The sequence below is a fragment of the Nelusetta ayraudi genome, unplaced genomic scaffold (assembly GCF_046127955.1).
Source record: "Nelusetta ayraudi isolate G7.1 ecotype Tasmania unplaced genomic scaffold, CSIRO-AGI_Nayr_v1 ptg000090l, whole genome shotgun sequence".
Classification (NCBI taxonomy): domain Eukaryota; kingdom Metazoa; phylum Chordata; class Actinopteri; order Tetraodontiformes; family Monacanthidae; genus Nelusetta; species Nelusetta ayraudi.
This window is the reverse complement of record NW_027466140.1, coordinates 4251231-4264779: the sequence shown is the minus strand read 5'-3', so window position 1 is coordinate 4264779 and position 13549 is coordinate 4251231. Positions and strand designations below refer to the sequence as shown.

Below are 13549 nucleotides of genomic sequence, written 5' to 3'. Positions count from 1 at the left end.
CTGCAGTCGAGTCATTTTAGATTGAAAAAGTAAATGGGTCACAAATATGCATATCCACCATCAATACTGACAAGTAAGCAAACCATAATTAATAATGGGAAATAATTGTGAGGCCTGCAATGAAGTATCAACTTTCTTAAATTCATTCATTAATTCATTATCCATACCTGCTTAGTCCCCAGCTCAGGGTCACAGGGGGTCTGCTGGAGCCTATCCCAGCTGTCCTAGGATAGAATTCCACACGTTTTTTTGGGGGGTTCGCATTTGTGTATGTTTGGACACTATGGCTTTCCGTACAGGCAAGGGCGCGCTAGCACGCACTGCGCACGCGCAGAATAAACGGTCGCGGCCGATTTGAGTTTGGTTTGAATGGCGAAGGACGGAAGACAGACGAATGTTTATAAGTTTTAGCAATGAAGAAATGGCAGCAAACGCAAGTCTCTCGGGACAGTCTCACTTAGACTCGACATCTCTAAACGACCAATCCGTGTCCAGCCGGAGCAGTAACAAAAGTCTGAGAGTCGCTGAGAAGGAGAGACGAAAGAATGAGGCGGAGGACCCGTTTGTTCTGGCCTGGAAGTACTTCTCTGACGGTCAGTCAGCACCGAGAGGCTCACGACGTTGTCTCAGGCCTACTCGACAACACTTTTAGATTACTAGCTAGTAAATATTATTATCGTACGTGTTAACTGCATCTCAACAAAATCTATACTGTGTGATATTTATTGTTTATCCGCTGAGGTTCACTATTGTTCCACTGGGGCTGGGCTGTTTTGTTTCTATTACGTATGTCGCTTCCCCCCACGATTTTCTACCTATCGTCTCTTCATCAGCATTTCCTGAAAATATCTTCCTAAACGCTCGTTAAAGAAAACAAAATACAAAAAACAACAACAACAACAGAATTGAAGTATTGTGAACACCTCCATGCATGCGGAATTTGCAGCGGTCTGATGACGTCACTTGTTGCCATTCTCTCGTGGTCTGTTGATGCTTTTTGTTCAGCGACAGGACGTCAGGGTGTTTCCCCTTCAAGCAAAACATCTGAATTATAGAATTATTTATGTGCACAACAAGGCAGACACATAAGAAATTCTTAAGACAAACGCTTCCCACTTTAAACCAAGGTGATGGTATAAACCATCTAAACTTGATGATGAAGGTTCAACTGTACTAATGTATCAGGGCTTGCAAATTGATTTGCATATTTAGTTTGGAATTGTTTTTTTTTTTATATCTTAGATGCCCTTCTTGACGCAGTCTTAACGTTTGTCCGGGTTGCAGAAGTATCAGGTATTAAAGTTTTGAACTTCCTTGCATTTCAGTCGAAACGGGCACACCTGTGCAGGGTAATGATGAGGTGGAGAGGAACCTGGTGCTTGTGGAGCAGGTGGCCTACAATAAAGGACTTCCCCCAGAAGTTATCTCAGTTATGCTGGAGTTTGCCATGAGCCTTCGTATGGGTAAGAAAGCAGCTGTGGCTGCAATTCTCAGCCCTGTCCCTGCTATCTTTTCAAGCCTGTGATGTTGGTCATCTATTGAAATGTTCTTGATAATGTGGGTCATTGTTCAAAGTCAAATCGATGACTTAAAGGTCATGTCTTTAATTCTTTTAAAATCTTGCACAGTCTTAGAGAACGGCACAACTGAAACTCACAATACAGTGAGAAAAAGTCTATGAAATTTACACGTTATAATTGAATTGAAACTACATCGTATAAACCCATTCCAGTGCCTCTGCTATGACATTGCAAACGTACAAATATAGACTTTATGTATTTTAATTATTATTTATATATATATATATATATATATATATATATATATATATATATATATATATATATATATATATATATATATATATATATATATATATATAATTTGCTCATTAACATTCTGCCCCCAAAAGAGAAAACACAACAGGGTTGCTGCTTAATTTTGTGGATAAGAAGTCATTCTTAATTTTCTGCTTTGCGTCATGAGAATGTGCCAGTTATTTTAATGAGCGGGCCATCTGGTGGTTGAGTTGAAGGACAGTTCAGTTGGCAAGATGCCTTCGTCCAAATGTCACTTCATTAGCAGACTTTGTGTGTGCGGTGTCATATCGGCGTTGGTGCGGTGTGATATCAGTGTTAACACATGTTCCTCGCAGCCAGAGAATATTTCTATTTCTATTTGTTTTTGGAAAGCTGCCTTTGTGAAACAGCCAATTTAATTAAGCTTGTGTGAATGTGACATTGCAGGGACCACTCTGTGTGTTCGAGTGCTAAAGTGTCTGATTCCCAACTCTGTGGTGCCCCAGGAGACAGTTGTCAGAGGGCTGGTTTGGTTGGGCGTTGGAAAAATACCCATCAGCACACAGGTAAGTGCAAATACTTTTAATGGCTGTTACAAAAGTTAATTTCTTAATGTTGTTTTTTCCAAGTTCTTTTGTGTTTGCAGTTGATCATAAGGGTCCATGTGTGTTTTAATTAGTTACAGGTTATTTTTCCATTAATAAAGACTTTTGTATGAGTCCTATTACTAAATAAAAATGAACTGTTTGGTAACTTGACTTTTTTTTGGCAATGTTTATGCACACATGCAAGATGCTGCAGTATTCGCTGATTGTAGTGTGAACCTATAATTTCCAGGTTCTTTTCATAAAGTGGGTGTTGACCATGTTTGACACGATTGATGCAAAGAACCAACTTCGTTCAATCTACGGCTTCATCTTCAACTTTGTCATGGATGAAAACCTGGTACGTTGTGCCGATGCTCTTTGATTATTACCACAGAACTTTACTAGACGCTTACCATCATACAGAATAGTGAATATGAGGTCTACTAGGGTAATATGTATGTGACAAATGCTGTTGTAGTAGTTTGAACTCGGCCTGTGTTAACTAACTCAGGCCCGTATCGAACGACTTCTACTGCCTCTGAACAGTTTGCTCTTGTCCATGAATGTTGGTATACATTTCAAACACATTTTGATAAATGTTATATTTATATTTTTCAGTGTCCTTATATTTGCCACCTCTTGTACCTTTTGACCAGAAAGGAAAGTGGTAAGTTACCACACATTTCTTTCTTTAAACTATGACCCTATAATGTCTGCAGCACCATTGCAGCATTGCTGACCTTTGGTATTGTCATTGCAGTGCGAGTTTTTAGAGTCCGTAAGCTGCTGGAGCTCCAATCCAAACTGGTAAATTTGCATTTGGTCTGATGTTTTGAGACTTGTTTATCAAGGCTATAGCTTTTTTGATTCTGTGGAAGGGGGTTGTTAAATGTCATGTACTCTTATTTTTAAATTATTGGCTTGTCTTTAATTTTGTATTGGTTATCATGCTGCATTCTTAGAAGAAAAAAAAAAGAAATTTATGGAACACAAAGATTTCAGATTCAACATGTTGTGATTGTCCATCTTTTTCTTCAGGGAAGACAGCCGTTCCTTCTGCACCTTCTGTCCCTTTACAAAGTGTTTTGTCCCGACTTGGTGACGCTGTCGATTCCATCACGAATGCGGGTTTGTACATTGACTTGTCACGGAACATACACATAATTCCGTTCCGGAGCACCAAATAAACAGTATTTTTTTTTAATGCTTTGAATAAAATAGTGTGGATTCAGGACCCACAATTCACAGTGGAAATCAGGACTGATAGGGGTCCAGAAGAGGAATGGATCCCAGTCTCCCTCCAGCATCAGTCTGTTTTTTACGTCAAAAGATAAAACGGGCTCCAGGAAACGGGTATGAATCGCTTGAAGCTACAGATTAAAAGTAAATAATGTCACAAGTCTGCATTTGCTTATTCCTTTTCCGCGCTTCTTCCTCAGAAACACGGCCACCTCGAACTGCCGGCGTTGAGTTCTGTCGTAAATAAGCCGGCTCCGACTGAGACGTCCTCCATCAGGAATGTCGTCCCCCTTTTGCATATCCACTCCTTCACGCAGCTGCTGGAAAATATGCACCGCATTGAGGTAATTTCTCCCTGGTCAAATGTCAGTCACACATCTGTTTGGGTGCAGACACAGGGGGCTGCTCCCAAGTATTTCTCTCTTTCCGTGTCCATCTGCTCGTACAGTTCAAGCTGCTCTTCCCACGGCCCCAGTAACTCTGAACTGTAAACAGATGGAGTAGAACTGAAATGTTTGGCATGAAGCTCACACCATTTTTTTTTTCTTAATTACAGTAGTAGCTGTGATGTACCTTATTCGCCACACAGTGGTGCTGTTTCCTTTGGCATTTTTTTTTCCCCAGACGCCCTCTCATTAGCTATTACAAATCAGCTGAAGTCTCCTGAAGTTGTGCTTTGTACAGCAGATTTGTGCTTTAACTGTATGATCACAGTGCTTGTGCTTTCAGAAGTGGCTTTTGTCGCTTTTACTCATTTGTTCCATTTAAGTAATTGGTTTCAAAATACCTGCGCAGTATCAGCAGTGCACTGGACTCAGTGGATAAGGATGTGTTTTTCAGAGCCTGCTATAATTTTGCATTTTATTGCAAAATTATAGCAATTTTATTTACTAGAAAGAACTACACAACTACTTCATGGTCAAATCGACTACTTCCCCCTGTTGCCTACATTTCCCTTTTGTTAAAGAAAATGAATGACACATTGTTAATTTAATAACAAAAATGGCCCCAAAGCTAACAAAACTGATCTGTGTCCATTCCAGTCTCACCGCTCCTTGCTAATTCACTCATTAATCTGCCTAAGCCCCCCATATTGTGAGGCAGCTGTCCATACACAAGGAGGGACGGCGTAGTCTATCCAGTGGATAGCAAAACTGTCCCAGTGCTGGCATTAGAGAGATCACTGGATACTTAAGAGTTACCCCAGCAGCAGATTGCCAACCCACTCGCTGAAATCATTCTTGATTTAGTCTGTATCAGGTAAACAGATTGATTAAAAAAACAACTTGGGGATATTTCTTCGCAAGCTGTTTCACTTCTCTGCTCTCATTTTGCCTTTAATGGCTATTTGATTATTCTGGCCTTCGTCTCTCCCACCTCCACCAGCTCCCCGCTCAGATGGGCTCGCTGCTGGGCTCCAGTCTGGCGCTTCAGTACCTCAACTGCGTGCAGGACGAGTCCGCCGTCCTGCGCTTCAACTTCTGGCTCGGCTACGCTCTCCACGAAGGTGAGGAGAAGCCATTGAGGATGGTGCTAGACTGCCGTCACATCCTCCGTCAAAAAAGTGTGGCCCAGAAAAAAAAAAAGCCAGGACCTTGGGTTGAACCCAGACAGATTACCTCGTTGGCATTTCAAAGGGCTTCTTTCAGGGAGTGTAAAAAAAAAAAGGAAGCTGGAGGCTGTGTTACTTTGCGAAAATGCAGCTGTCAATCCCCTCTTTTCCGCTCTATTCTTGTGATCTTTTCCACCATCTAAATAAATACTCAAATTGCTTTTTTTTTCTTCTTTTTTTTTTGTGAAGAGTTTTTATTCTGCGCCGATGGGGGAGGCTCCCACAAATCAGAGGAAGCTGTGCAGTTTTTAAACAAGCTGCTCTCTACACAGCACTTTCTCCAGGTGAGTCCCACATTTAATTCAGATCCCAGTCCAAGTCATTCATTCTGGAGGTTTGTCTTTTGTTCCTGTAGACTCCCACATTATGAACGTCTCTAATCTGGCAGAAACGAACGTCAATTTTAGCAGGAGGCTATAAACACAGGGCTAAACATGCTTCTTTCTGTAGTTTACTACACTGCCTTGGATAATTAACCATGTGAGTTTCTGGAATGCAGGACAAAGATGAAAAAATCTCAAAGTGGATTTAATATTGTACACCTAGATAATCTTTCCGGTTAGTATGGTATGTGTGGAGATATATAGTGGAGATGAAACACTCGTCGTCATTCTACGCCACTAATCCATGTCCCGGTTCTCCTCCAGGAGGGTTTCTCCAGTTCCGAGGTTTTCCTCTACAAATTTCTCAACGTCTGGGACGGCTCCCTCCATCGGCCGCAGATCCTTGGCCTGCTGAGCGACCTCCCCGTTGTCCCCAGTTCTCGTCAGTTTTCTTTTTTAAACTGTTTTTCTGTTTATATTGGTGTTGCCTCACCTTGACGTCAGTCTCTTTCCAACCTTGACAGCTGTGAACAAGACTCGCTCTTCATTTTAATCCAAGTCCTGTGTTCAAGGACCTCCATTGTGCTCCGTATCTTCTTAATAGCGACATGGCTTTCATTGTGTGGCTTCTTCTGCTGTAACCATCTTTCTCCCGTGCTTTAGAAATTGGACGACTTCTGTTTGAGCCACTCACGCAGCTCTTTTTCACATCCTCCGTGTTTTTCAAGGTAAGTCTGTCCAGGTCTGCAGAAGCCCCATTTTGAATTTTTTACATCATTTCTTGCATCAGTTTTATGAATTATCATCCCCCCTGCCCCGCCCCCCCACCCCCACATTAATCTGGCTGCCCTCTGATCTAGTTATGGCTAGTTTTCCCATTTCAAACACGCACTGACAACTTCCTACAGCTGTATATGTTCCAACCCTCGCCGCCTTTTTTTTCCAAGGTCCTTTTGTGCTGCCACCGGGTTAATCACAGGTCAGCACACTGTAAACAAGGTTTATTCTCGACTTCTCTCTGAAAAGCCATTCAGCACTTCAAGACTGGAATTTAAACAGAATCTGGCACAGTGCTCACTTCATGTTGAAAGTGCTCTGGCGAGAGAAAGCATGAAGGCCCCACAATATGAATCCATTCTCACTTCAAACGCTCTCCGGTCGGCGTTTGCTTGATAGACGTCATTCACTGTCGAACTAGTTCCTCTCGCCATAACACTGCATCCATTATTATATTGGTGTGTTAGGTTGAAGGGCTTTAGACCAGGAACACAGTTGAACACGTTTTGATTCATACCTGCAAACTGTAAGCAGATTGCGTTTAAGGATTATCGTATTTTTAGGATTTATGAAGAGTGTCAAAATGATTTTCCTTTTTCATCTCATTGTGCCATGAAGTAGTGGACGTCCTGCTGCTCCTTTCACTGAGGAATCAATCTTGCTGCATCCTAAATTTCGAGCAGTGGGACTTGCTAGCCCTCTGCAATCGGGCTAACTCTTCTTCGTGTGTGCAGTGTGGACTGATGGAGTGTCTCAACAACATGCTGCTGAAGTGGCTGACCTGGCACTCGGTCTACGCCCTGGAGGACGACCTGGACATCAGCCTCAACAGCCACACCTCCATGTGAGCCTCGCAGCCACACGCGCGCAAGCCGCTTGTAAAAACGCACTCAACAAAGTGACACATAGCGACGTTTGCGAAATGATGATTCTCTGTCAGCCGCCCACTGCTGTGAGTAACTAATCACAGCGTTTGCCCGCCGGCACAGCTTTTCAAAACGTTTGGCGGAAGCAGAGATTACCAGCCGGCGACCACTCGAATCAGAATTTCATGAACCGCTTTGGCAAATTATGGACGTTTGTTTATCAGAAAAGTTTCCCACTCTCCAGATTTGTACCATCTGCTCCCCCCCCGACAACCAAAACAATTAAGGTAGAATGAAGCAGCAAGTTTATTTCTTCCCCTTGTGTTTTTAACACATTTATCAGTGCGATACCTGTTTTGCCGTTTGACTGGAGAGAGAAAGTATCCAAACAGAGGGCAGGGGTTGATTTTTTTGATTGTATCAGTATTGAGTCTGCACTTCCCAAAAGCTTCAATTAAAGGTTCAAGGTGGACTTGCCACTTGCTTCCATTCAGCTTTATTTCTGGACATTGTCGTTCCCATTGAAGTGTCTGTCTCACTCTGTCTTCTGCTCTCCGTCCCAGAAACATGACTCTGTCAGGGTTCAAGGACTCTGTGATGGAACTGATTCATTTTGTGGGCCACTTGGCTTCTGTGGGCCTCCAGCTGGAGGGAAGCCACTCTCTCCTCCTCAGCTTCATCCTGGACTTCTATGAGACGGTGAATAAACCGGTGTTGCGTTTCAGTTCACAAATTGTCCACAATGACTGAACTCAAAATTGGAGAACTTTTTTTTTGAATTGGTTCCAGTCAGTCTGCGTCACATTTTTAATTCCTACATCTGTGTCATGATTTCTGTTCTCAAGGTCTGTGACACATTTCTAAAGTATGGACTGCCCCTCATGGTGATGCCTCCTCCTGGAGTTTTTTACCCAGCTTTACTAGCCACTGACCCTGTCAGTGTGGACAGGCTGGCCTACATCATGTACAGGTGGGAATATTTGCTCCTGATGCTGCACTCTAATGCATGTTCTGGCTTCCTCTCTTTTATTTCCTCTCCCTTTCTTTTTTTTTCCATCTTGTCTTCTGTCCTACTTTATGTTCAAGTAACGTTTGGTTCATAATACATAGCATTAAGGCTCAATCCAGGGACATCGTGTTTATTTTTTGGTTGATATTAATGTTCCGTAATGATCTGATATTACATAGCATATTTCTTACTTTTGGGGAATATTACAAACCCCCTTTCAAAAATATCATTCTTGAAGAGCGAAAAAGACACACGCCACCATTTCAAGGTTATGCATATTTGGTTGCAGGAGAGAATCGAATTTAGATTTCATTCTTGCTATTTATATTCTGCTATTAATGAGGGGCTCAGATAATGACAGGCTGCCAAATGGCGTATAGTATGTTAATCTTGTCCTGCCTTTTATTTATTTTATTATTATTTTTTTTTTACATAGAATCTCCAAAGCCTCATTTGTATGTTCAGACTTTAATGACACGGAGGTTGGCGGTGTCAGTAAATTGCCTCTACTTCTGAACACAACAAATGCCAGAGCAGAGGAACATTGGACAGTAATTGCTGTCTGGCTTTAGACAGATGGAAGATAACAAGATGCTTTGCTGTAATTTTGCGATCACAGAGGTCACTGGTGTTTTTTTTCTCCCTCTCATTCTCTTCACTCAGGTACAAGGTGAACCTGACATCGGCTAAAAAACAAGAAAACCACACAGAGGTAAAATATATTTTTTTCCAGCAGACTTTTTTTATTTGCCTAAATTCAGAGATGCGGCACCATGAGGAGAAACTCTTTTTGCGAGAGTTTTTCTACAGAGAGTTCATTTCATCATTTGTTTTCTTGAATGCATTTCGAATTTGCATTGCAAGTGTCGGTGATCAGGGATTGCTAATGTTTAATTTGGTTCGGTGTAGTGTGTGTCTGTGTGTGTGTATATATTTTCCCACATTTTAATTCTAAATCTTTTGTAATTCCAAAGCCTACCAATGAGATCTGCAAACCGCAAAATTATAATACACCTGTGACTGTGTGAACATGTCCTGCAGCCACTACACTTTCATCAAAACTCCACACGCTAAAAGATGTGGTCTTGGTAAATGACAGCCCCAAATGAGCTGGCAGTGCAGTTTGTCAGATTAAGAATGACCCAATATACTTAGTCAATAATAAGTGTGATATGAGCTTTACAAATGACTGATTAATAGCACAGTCAGTCACCAAGAGACAATGTTTCTTAGTTTAACTTTAGCCATTACATCCCTGTTTGTTTTGTATTGTTATTTCTTTTATTACTTCTGTGTATTTGTAATCTTAAACAGTTTACTCCTTACAATCCCCTTTCAAGTTTTAAGAGTTTGTTGAAAATATGGAAATATGAAAAAAACAAAAAAAGTTTGTGAATTCCATTTCTCATCTCAAAATCTGACAATGGACACAGCCCACACAAAGGTTGTAGTTCTGGGGAGAGGTTCGCTTTCATGAAACATTTATTTTCAGTGTGTTACTGTTGTGAAGTAAATTCCATCTGTGACACACATGAAACTGCATTGAGTGTGCAAGAATGGACATTTTCCACTGGTAATGAATCCCATATTGGTTACGCGGTGAAAATCGTGTTTAGGCGTCGGAATACTGGCTGATCTTACATGCTAGCGTGCTAACGCTCCTGAGCTACAGCTGAACTCTTATCGGATGTTCACTTCGTGCTGTGTGTTGTTCGGTTTTTGTTTGATAAATTGTTGTTTTTACTGTCTTTGCTGTCTGTTTTAAATCTGGCAATAAAAAAGTTAGAAGATTGTGCACCATGCAATAAATATACTGTACTGAGGTAGAGAAGCAGAAGTACATGGTGCGGCTTTCCTCTCTGCTTCTCCCTCTTTTTCACTTTCCCGCATTTTCCTCCTCGTCATATGTGGGTTTTTGCTTGTGTTTTCCAACAGCCCTTTCACATCAGCCGGCAGACCATTCGTGAGTTCAACCACTACGTGGTCATCATGGTCAACTGCCTGTGCAACCGGAGGATGTTTCAGCCGGGCATCGGCGTCCAGCTGGACGAGGAGCTGCTGCTGGAGAGCAAAGTGCCACAGTGCTCGACCCGCTTCGGCCTCAACCACCACCCTGCCTTCATCGGCTACGCCGTGGACTTTCACCAGAGGGTGAGTTTGGTGCGCTTAGCACGTCTAAATACGCGTCGTATTTCGTTCCCGGTGTACCGGTAGCTGTGCACATCTTCAGGCTGCTGCAATGCAACTCAGTCTGTTGATTATTTTTCTCTGCTTCTCTGCAAAATTGTAATCAAACTGATGGAGCTGATGCGACGCTTTCCAACTTTTCCACCTTAATCTCCTTCAAGATGTTGTTTTTGTGGCTGTGCGTGAGATGTGAGCCTCTTTTATTGCCACCTTGCACCGTGTAAATTCTTTTTTTGGACGCACGTTAAGGACAGGAGGGAGAAAACCGCACTGAAATGAATCAGTGATCGGAAAAAATTGAGAGAAGACTTTCAAATATCCTGCAGGTCTTTTGAAAAAAAAAAAAAAAAAAAAGTTTGTGTGGGATGATGGCCAGAGCCATGAATCACAAGGATGTGACAGCGTGGTCTCCAATGCCACCGGAGATGTGGTTGGCATTGGAGCTGTTGTTGTTGCAATATTACAGTAAAGCTTCAATTTTTCAGCTGCGCTGTTTAAATATTGACAAGAGCCTAAAAAAGTGCACCCAATATCATCGTATAGTGCATACATCTTTTTGGAAAATGTTAAATTATGGAAGAAGGCCTTGTTCGGAAAATATACAGTTCAAACGTACTGTTTATGTGATCGGTACGAGGGTCTGCCTTGGATGCTGCACATTTTCTGCCGACTATACATCATTCAAAATAGCAGCGCCCTTATCTCCTCTAATTATTTTCAAAGAAAAGGCCAGTGATGGATTCATGGGCAGCAGCAGCAGCAGCTCTGTACAGGGTGGATGATAGACTCACTAACTAGACTCTGAGACAAATGTGGTAATAATGTATCTTTTATAGAGGATGCATTAATACAGAAGGGCATTTTATTATTAATTGCTGCCGCACGAGATGTGGTTTTCATCATGTTTAATAATACACACACCTCTTTCTGGTTTGGGCCAACTGCAACATCCAGCCGTGATCTTGAGAGACTTTCGCCGGCTGGGCTGACACTGAATATTAATTTCTCCTCTCTTAATCAGTGCTGGCCAGGCAGAAAGGAGATGGATCTTAATTCCATAAAGGTAAGAGCGGCCTGCTTTCATTCCCCGCCTTTTCATTTTTAACCGACTTCACACGTGGTTTGATGTGCGTCAGTCACATATCAGACACGAAGGCAGATGTGCTTTGATAGCGGAGGCCTTCAGATGTCTGAGAGGGTGACTGGGTGTGTTTCCCGTCTGCGCAGGAATCCAAGCCGTGGCGCTGGTACCTCGAGTATTTGTTCACGCAGGGCTACGACGGACTGAAACAGTTTGTCCAGGGCAACGTCAACTGGGGGCCGGCGACGGACGCCAAGCACCGCGGCAGCCCGCTGCCGCAGACGACGTAGACGCTCGGCTGGGTGGAAGAGTGAAGTGACCGCTTGCAGCATTCCAAGTTTTTTTTTTTTTTTATCCTTTCCAAAGGACTTGTACATATTTTCCTCTCAGTGTCTCCTCGTGGTTTAGTACCTGGGAGAGATTTTTTTTTCCTGTGTTTGTTTTGTGCCAAACCCTCGTTGACCAAAGGAGAGGAGAGGCTGGACAGGACCGCTTGCAGGATCGATGCCAGCCAGAGTCTAACTGGCCACTTAGCAGCTAGAAAAGTCTGTGCAACTGTTTCACAGACAAGCGTTGTTATGTACAGTACATAGGTTCCTTTGTAATTTTTGTTTGTTGTAATATTACTAATAGAATGCCATGGCAATATGTCCGTATTTATCTGTCCAATCACTTACCTTAAGTTTATTCAACAGCGTACACATAGCAAAATAGACTTCACAGGGTGTAAATTTCAGGATTTTCAGTCCGTCTGCAATGACGCCATGGTGAGTTTTGTATTTTTCTAATGTCAAGACACCGTCTCCAACCAGACCCGCTCTGTTTTTTCTGTCTATATATATACCTGCGCAGCTTTCTCTGTCGAATGCACCACCACTGAAAATAAACAATTGGCAGACTTTTCTTTTTCTTTACACTCAAGAAGCAAATAAAGTCAATCTGCTGTTTCCTGCCCGGATCGCACAGCCAAACATCTCGGTTTACATCGACGTGTTTCTGCCCTAAAGAAAGCCTCTCTCAGGCGGCATCAGATGCTTGAGAGTCTGTTCCTTGGATAAGTATTCTCAACGCAGAGTGCTCTGTCTGTCTTACTTCGCAGCTGGAGAAGAGCTGCTTGCTTAAATGGGGGAGCCCATCTGGATGGTTGTTGTAGGGCCTTTGGCTCCTCAGAAATAATGCTGGGTGGAATCGCTAAGAGCACCAAATACGTTTTGTTGCTGCTTCGGGCTGCGTGTTTCAGTCGTCTTTAGTCTTGTTGAATGGGTTTTTTTTATTTGATGCCTAAATAAAAAATCAGGGGAATTATAATGGTGAGTGAACACTCAAACTTTGCATAAAGAACAGGAAATCTCAAGTGTGTGTGTGTGTGTGTGTGTGTGTGTGTGTGTGTGTGTGTGTGTGTGTGTGTGTGTGTGTGTGTGTGTGTGTGTGTGGGGGTGTGTGGGGGTGTGTGTGTGGGGGGGTATGTGTGTGTGTGTGGGGGGGTGTTGTTGTTGTTTTAAGCACATCTGTTGAGTTTCTTTTTAATCGTTGTGCAGTGCAACATCTGGCAAATAACCCATAAATCGTTAAATATACAGAGTAAATTACTTAGAGTAAATTTTATAATGATTTTAAATAAAAATCCAGATTCAGGAGATTTGCATTTTTCCTAATTTGTACAAAATAGCTGTAAAATAAGGTTTCCCAAAAGCCAAAGGGAACTACATCAGGTTGTCTTTGTTTTTAAATTATCCAAGAGTGTTTAATTTTTCTGAAATTCACATAAAAACGCAAAAACCTGAGCACAATTTAGTGTTGGGGGTGGAAGAGACGGGGGTCCATCAGGATTTTTGGCCACGCTGAGCTCTGGCACCGTCCCACGGCTCTCCAATGACGCACCGCGGAAGTTGCCCCTTACCTCCCTGCTGTTTATCTTCCATTTGACGACAGTACGCCGTCCTTGAAATGGTTAAATGTGCCAGTGGAGCTCGGGGCTGAGCCGCCGTGTGTCGGCGCCACCTTAAAGAAAAGGCGCCCCGCTGAAGTCAGACACTCTGCGCCGGCTCCGCTCCGCGTTTCAAATCTCC

The 13549-nt window shown here is 42.6% G+C and overlaps 2 protein-coding genes across 2 annotated transcripts in view; both read left to right on the top strand.

The window, feature by feature from the left end:
- The window catches only part of tspan6 (tetraspanin 6), a 120773-nt gene that overhangs the window by 84873 nt on the left and 22351 nt on the right, over nt 1-13549 (top strand). The window lies entirely within an intron of this gene.
- On the top strand, nt 332-12379 carry cenpi (centromere protein I). The gene is made up of 20 exons (XM_076046554.1): nt 332-593; nt 1326-1463; nt 2247-2365; nt 2637-2744; nt 3005-3053; nt 3147-3193; nt 3425-3514; nt 3608-3739; nt 3826-3969; nt 5012-5132; nt 5427-5521; nt 5885-6002; nt 6224-6288; nt 7072-7181; nt 7767-7902; nt 8049-8173; nt 8876-8924; nt 10148-10363; nt 11421-11462; nt 11627-12379. Exons 1-20 carry the CDS (start codon nt 395-397, stop codon nt 11768-11770), a joined length of 2247 nt encoding a protein of 748 aa, XP_075902669.1. The 5' UTR covers nt 332-394; the 3' UTR covers nt 11771-12379.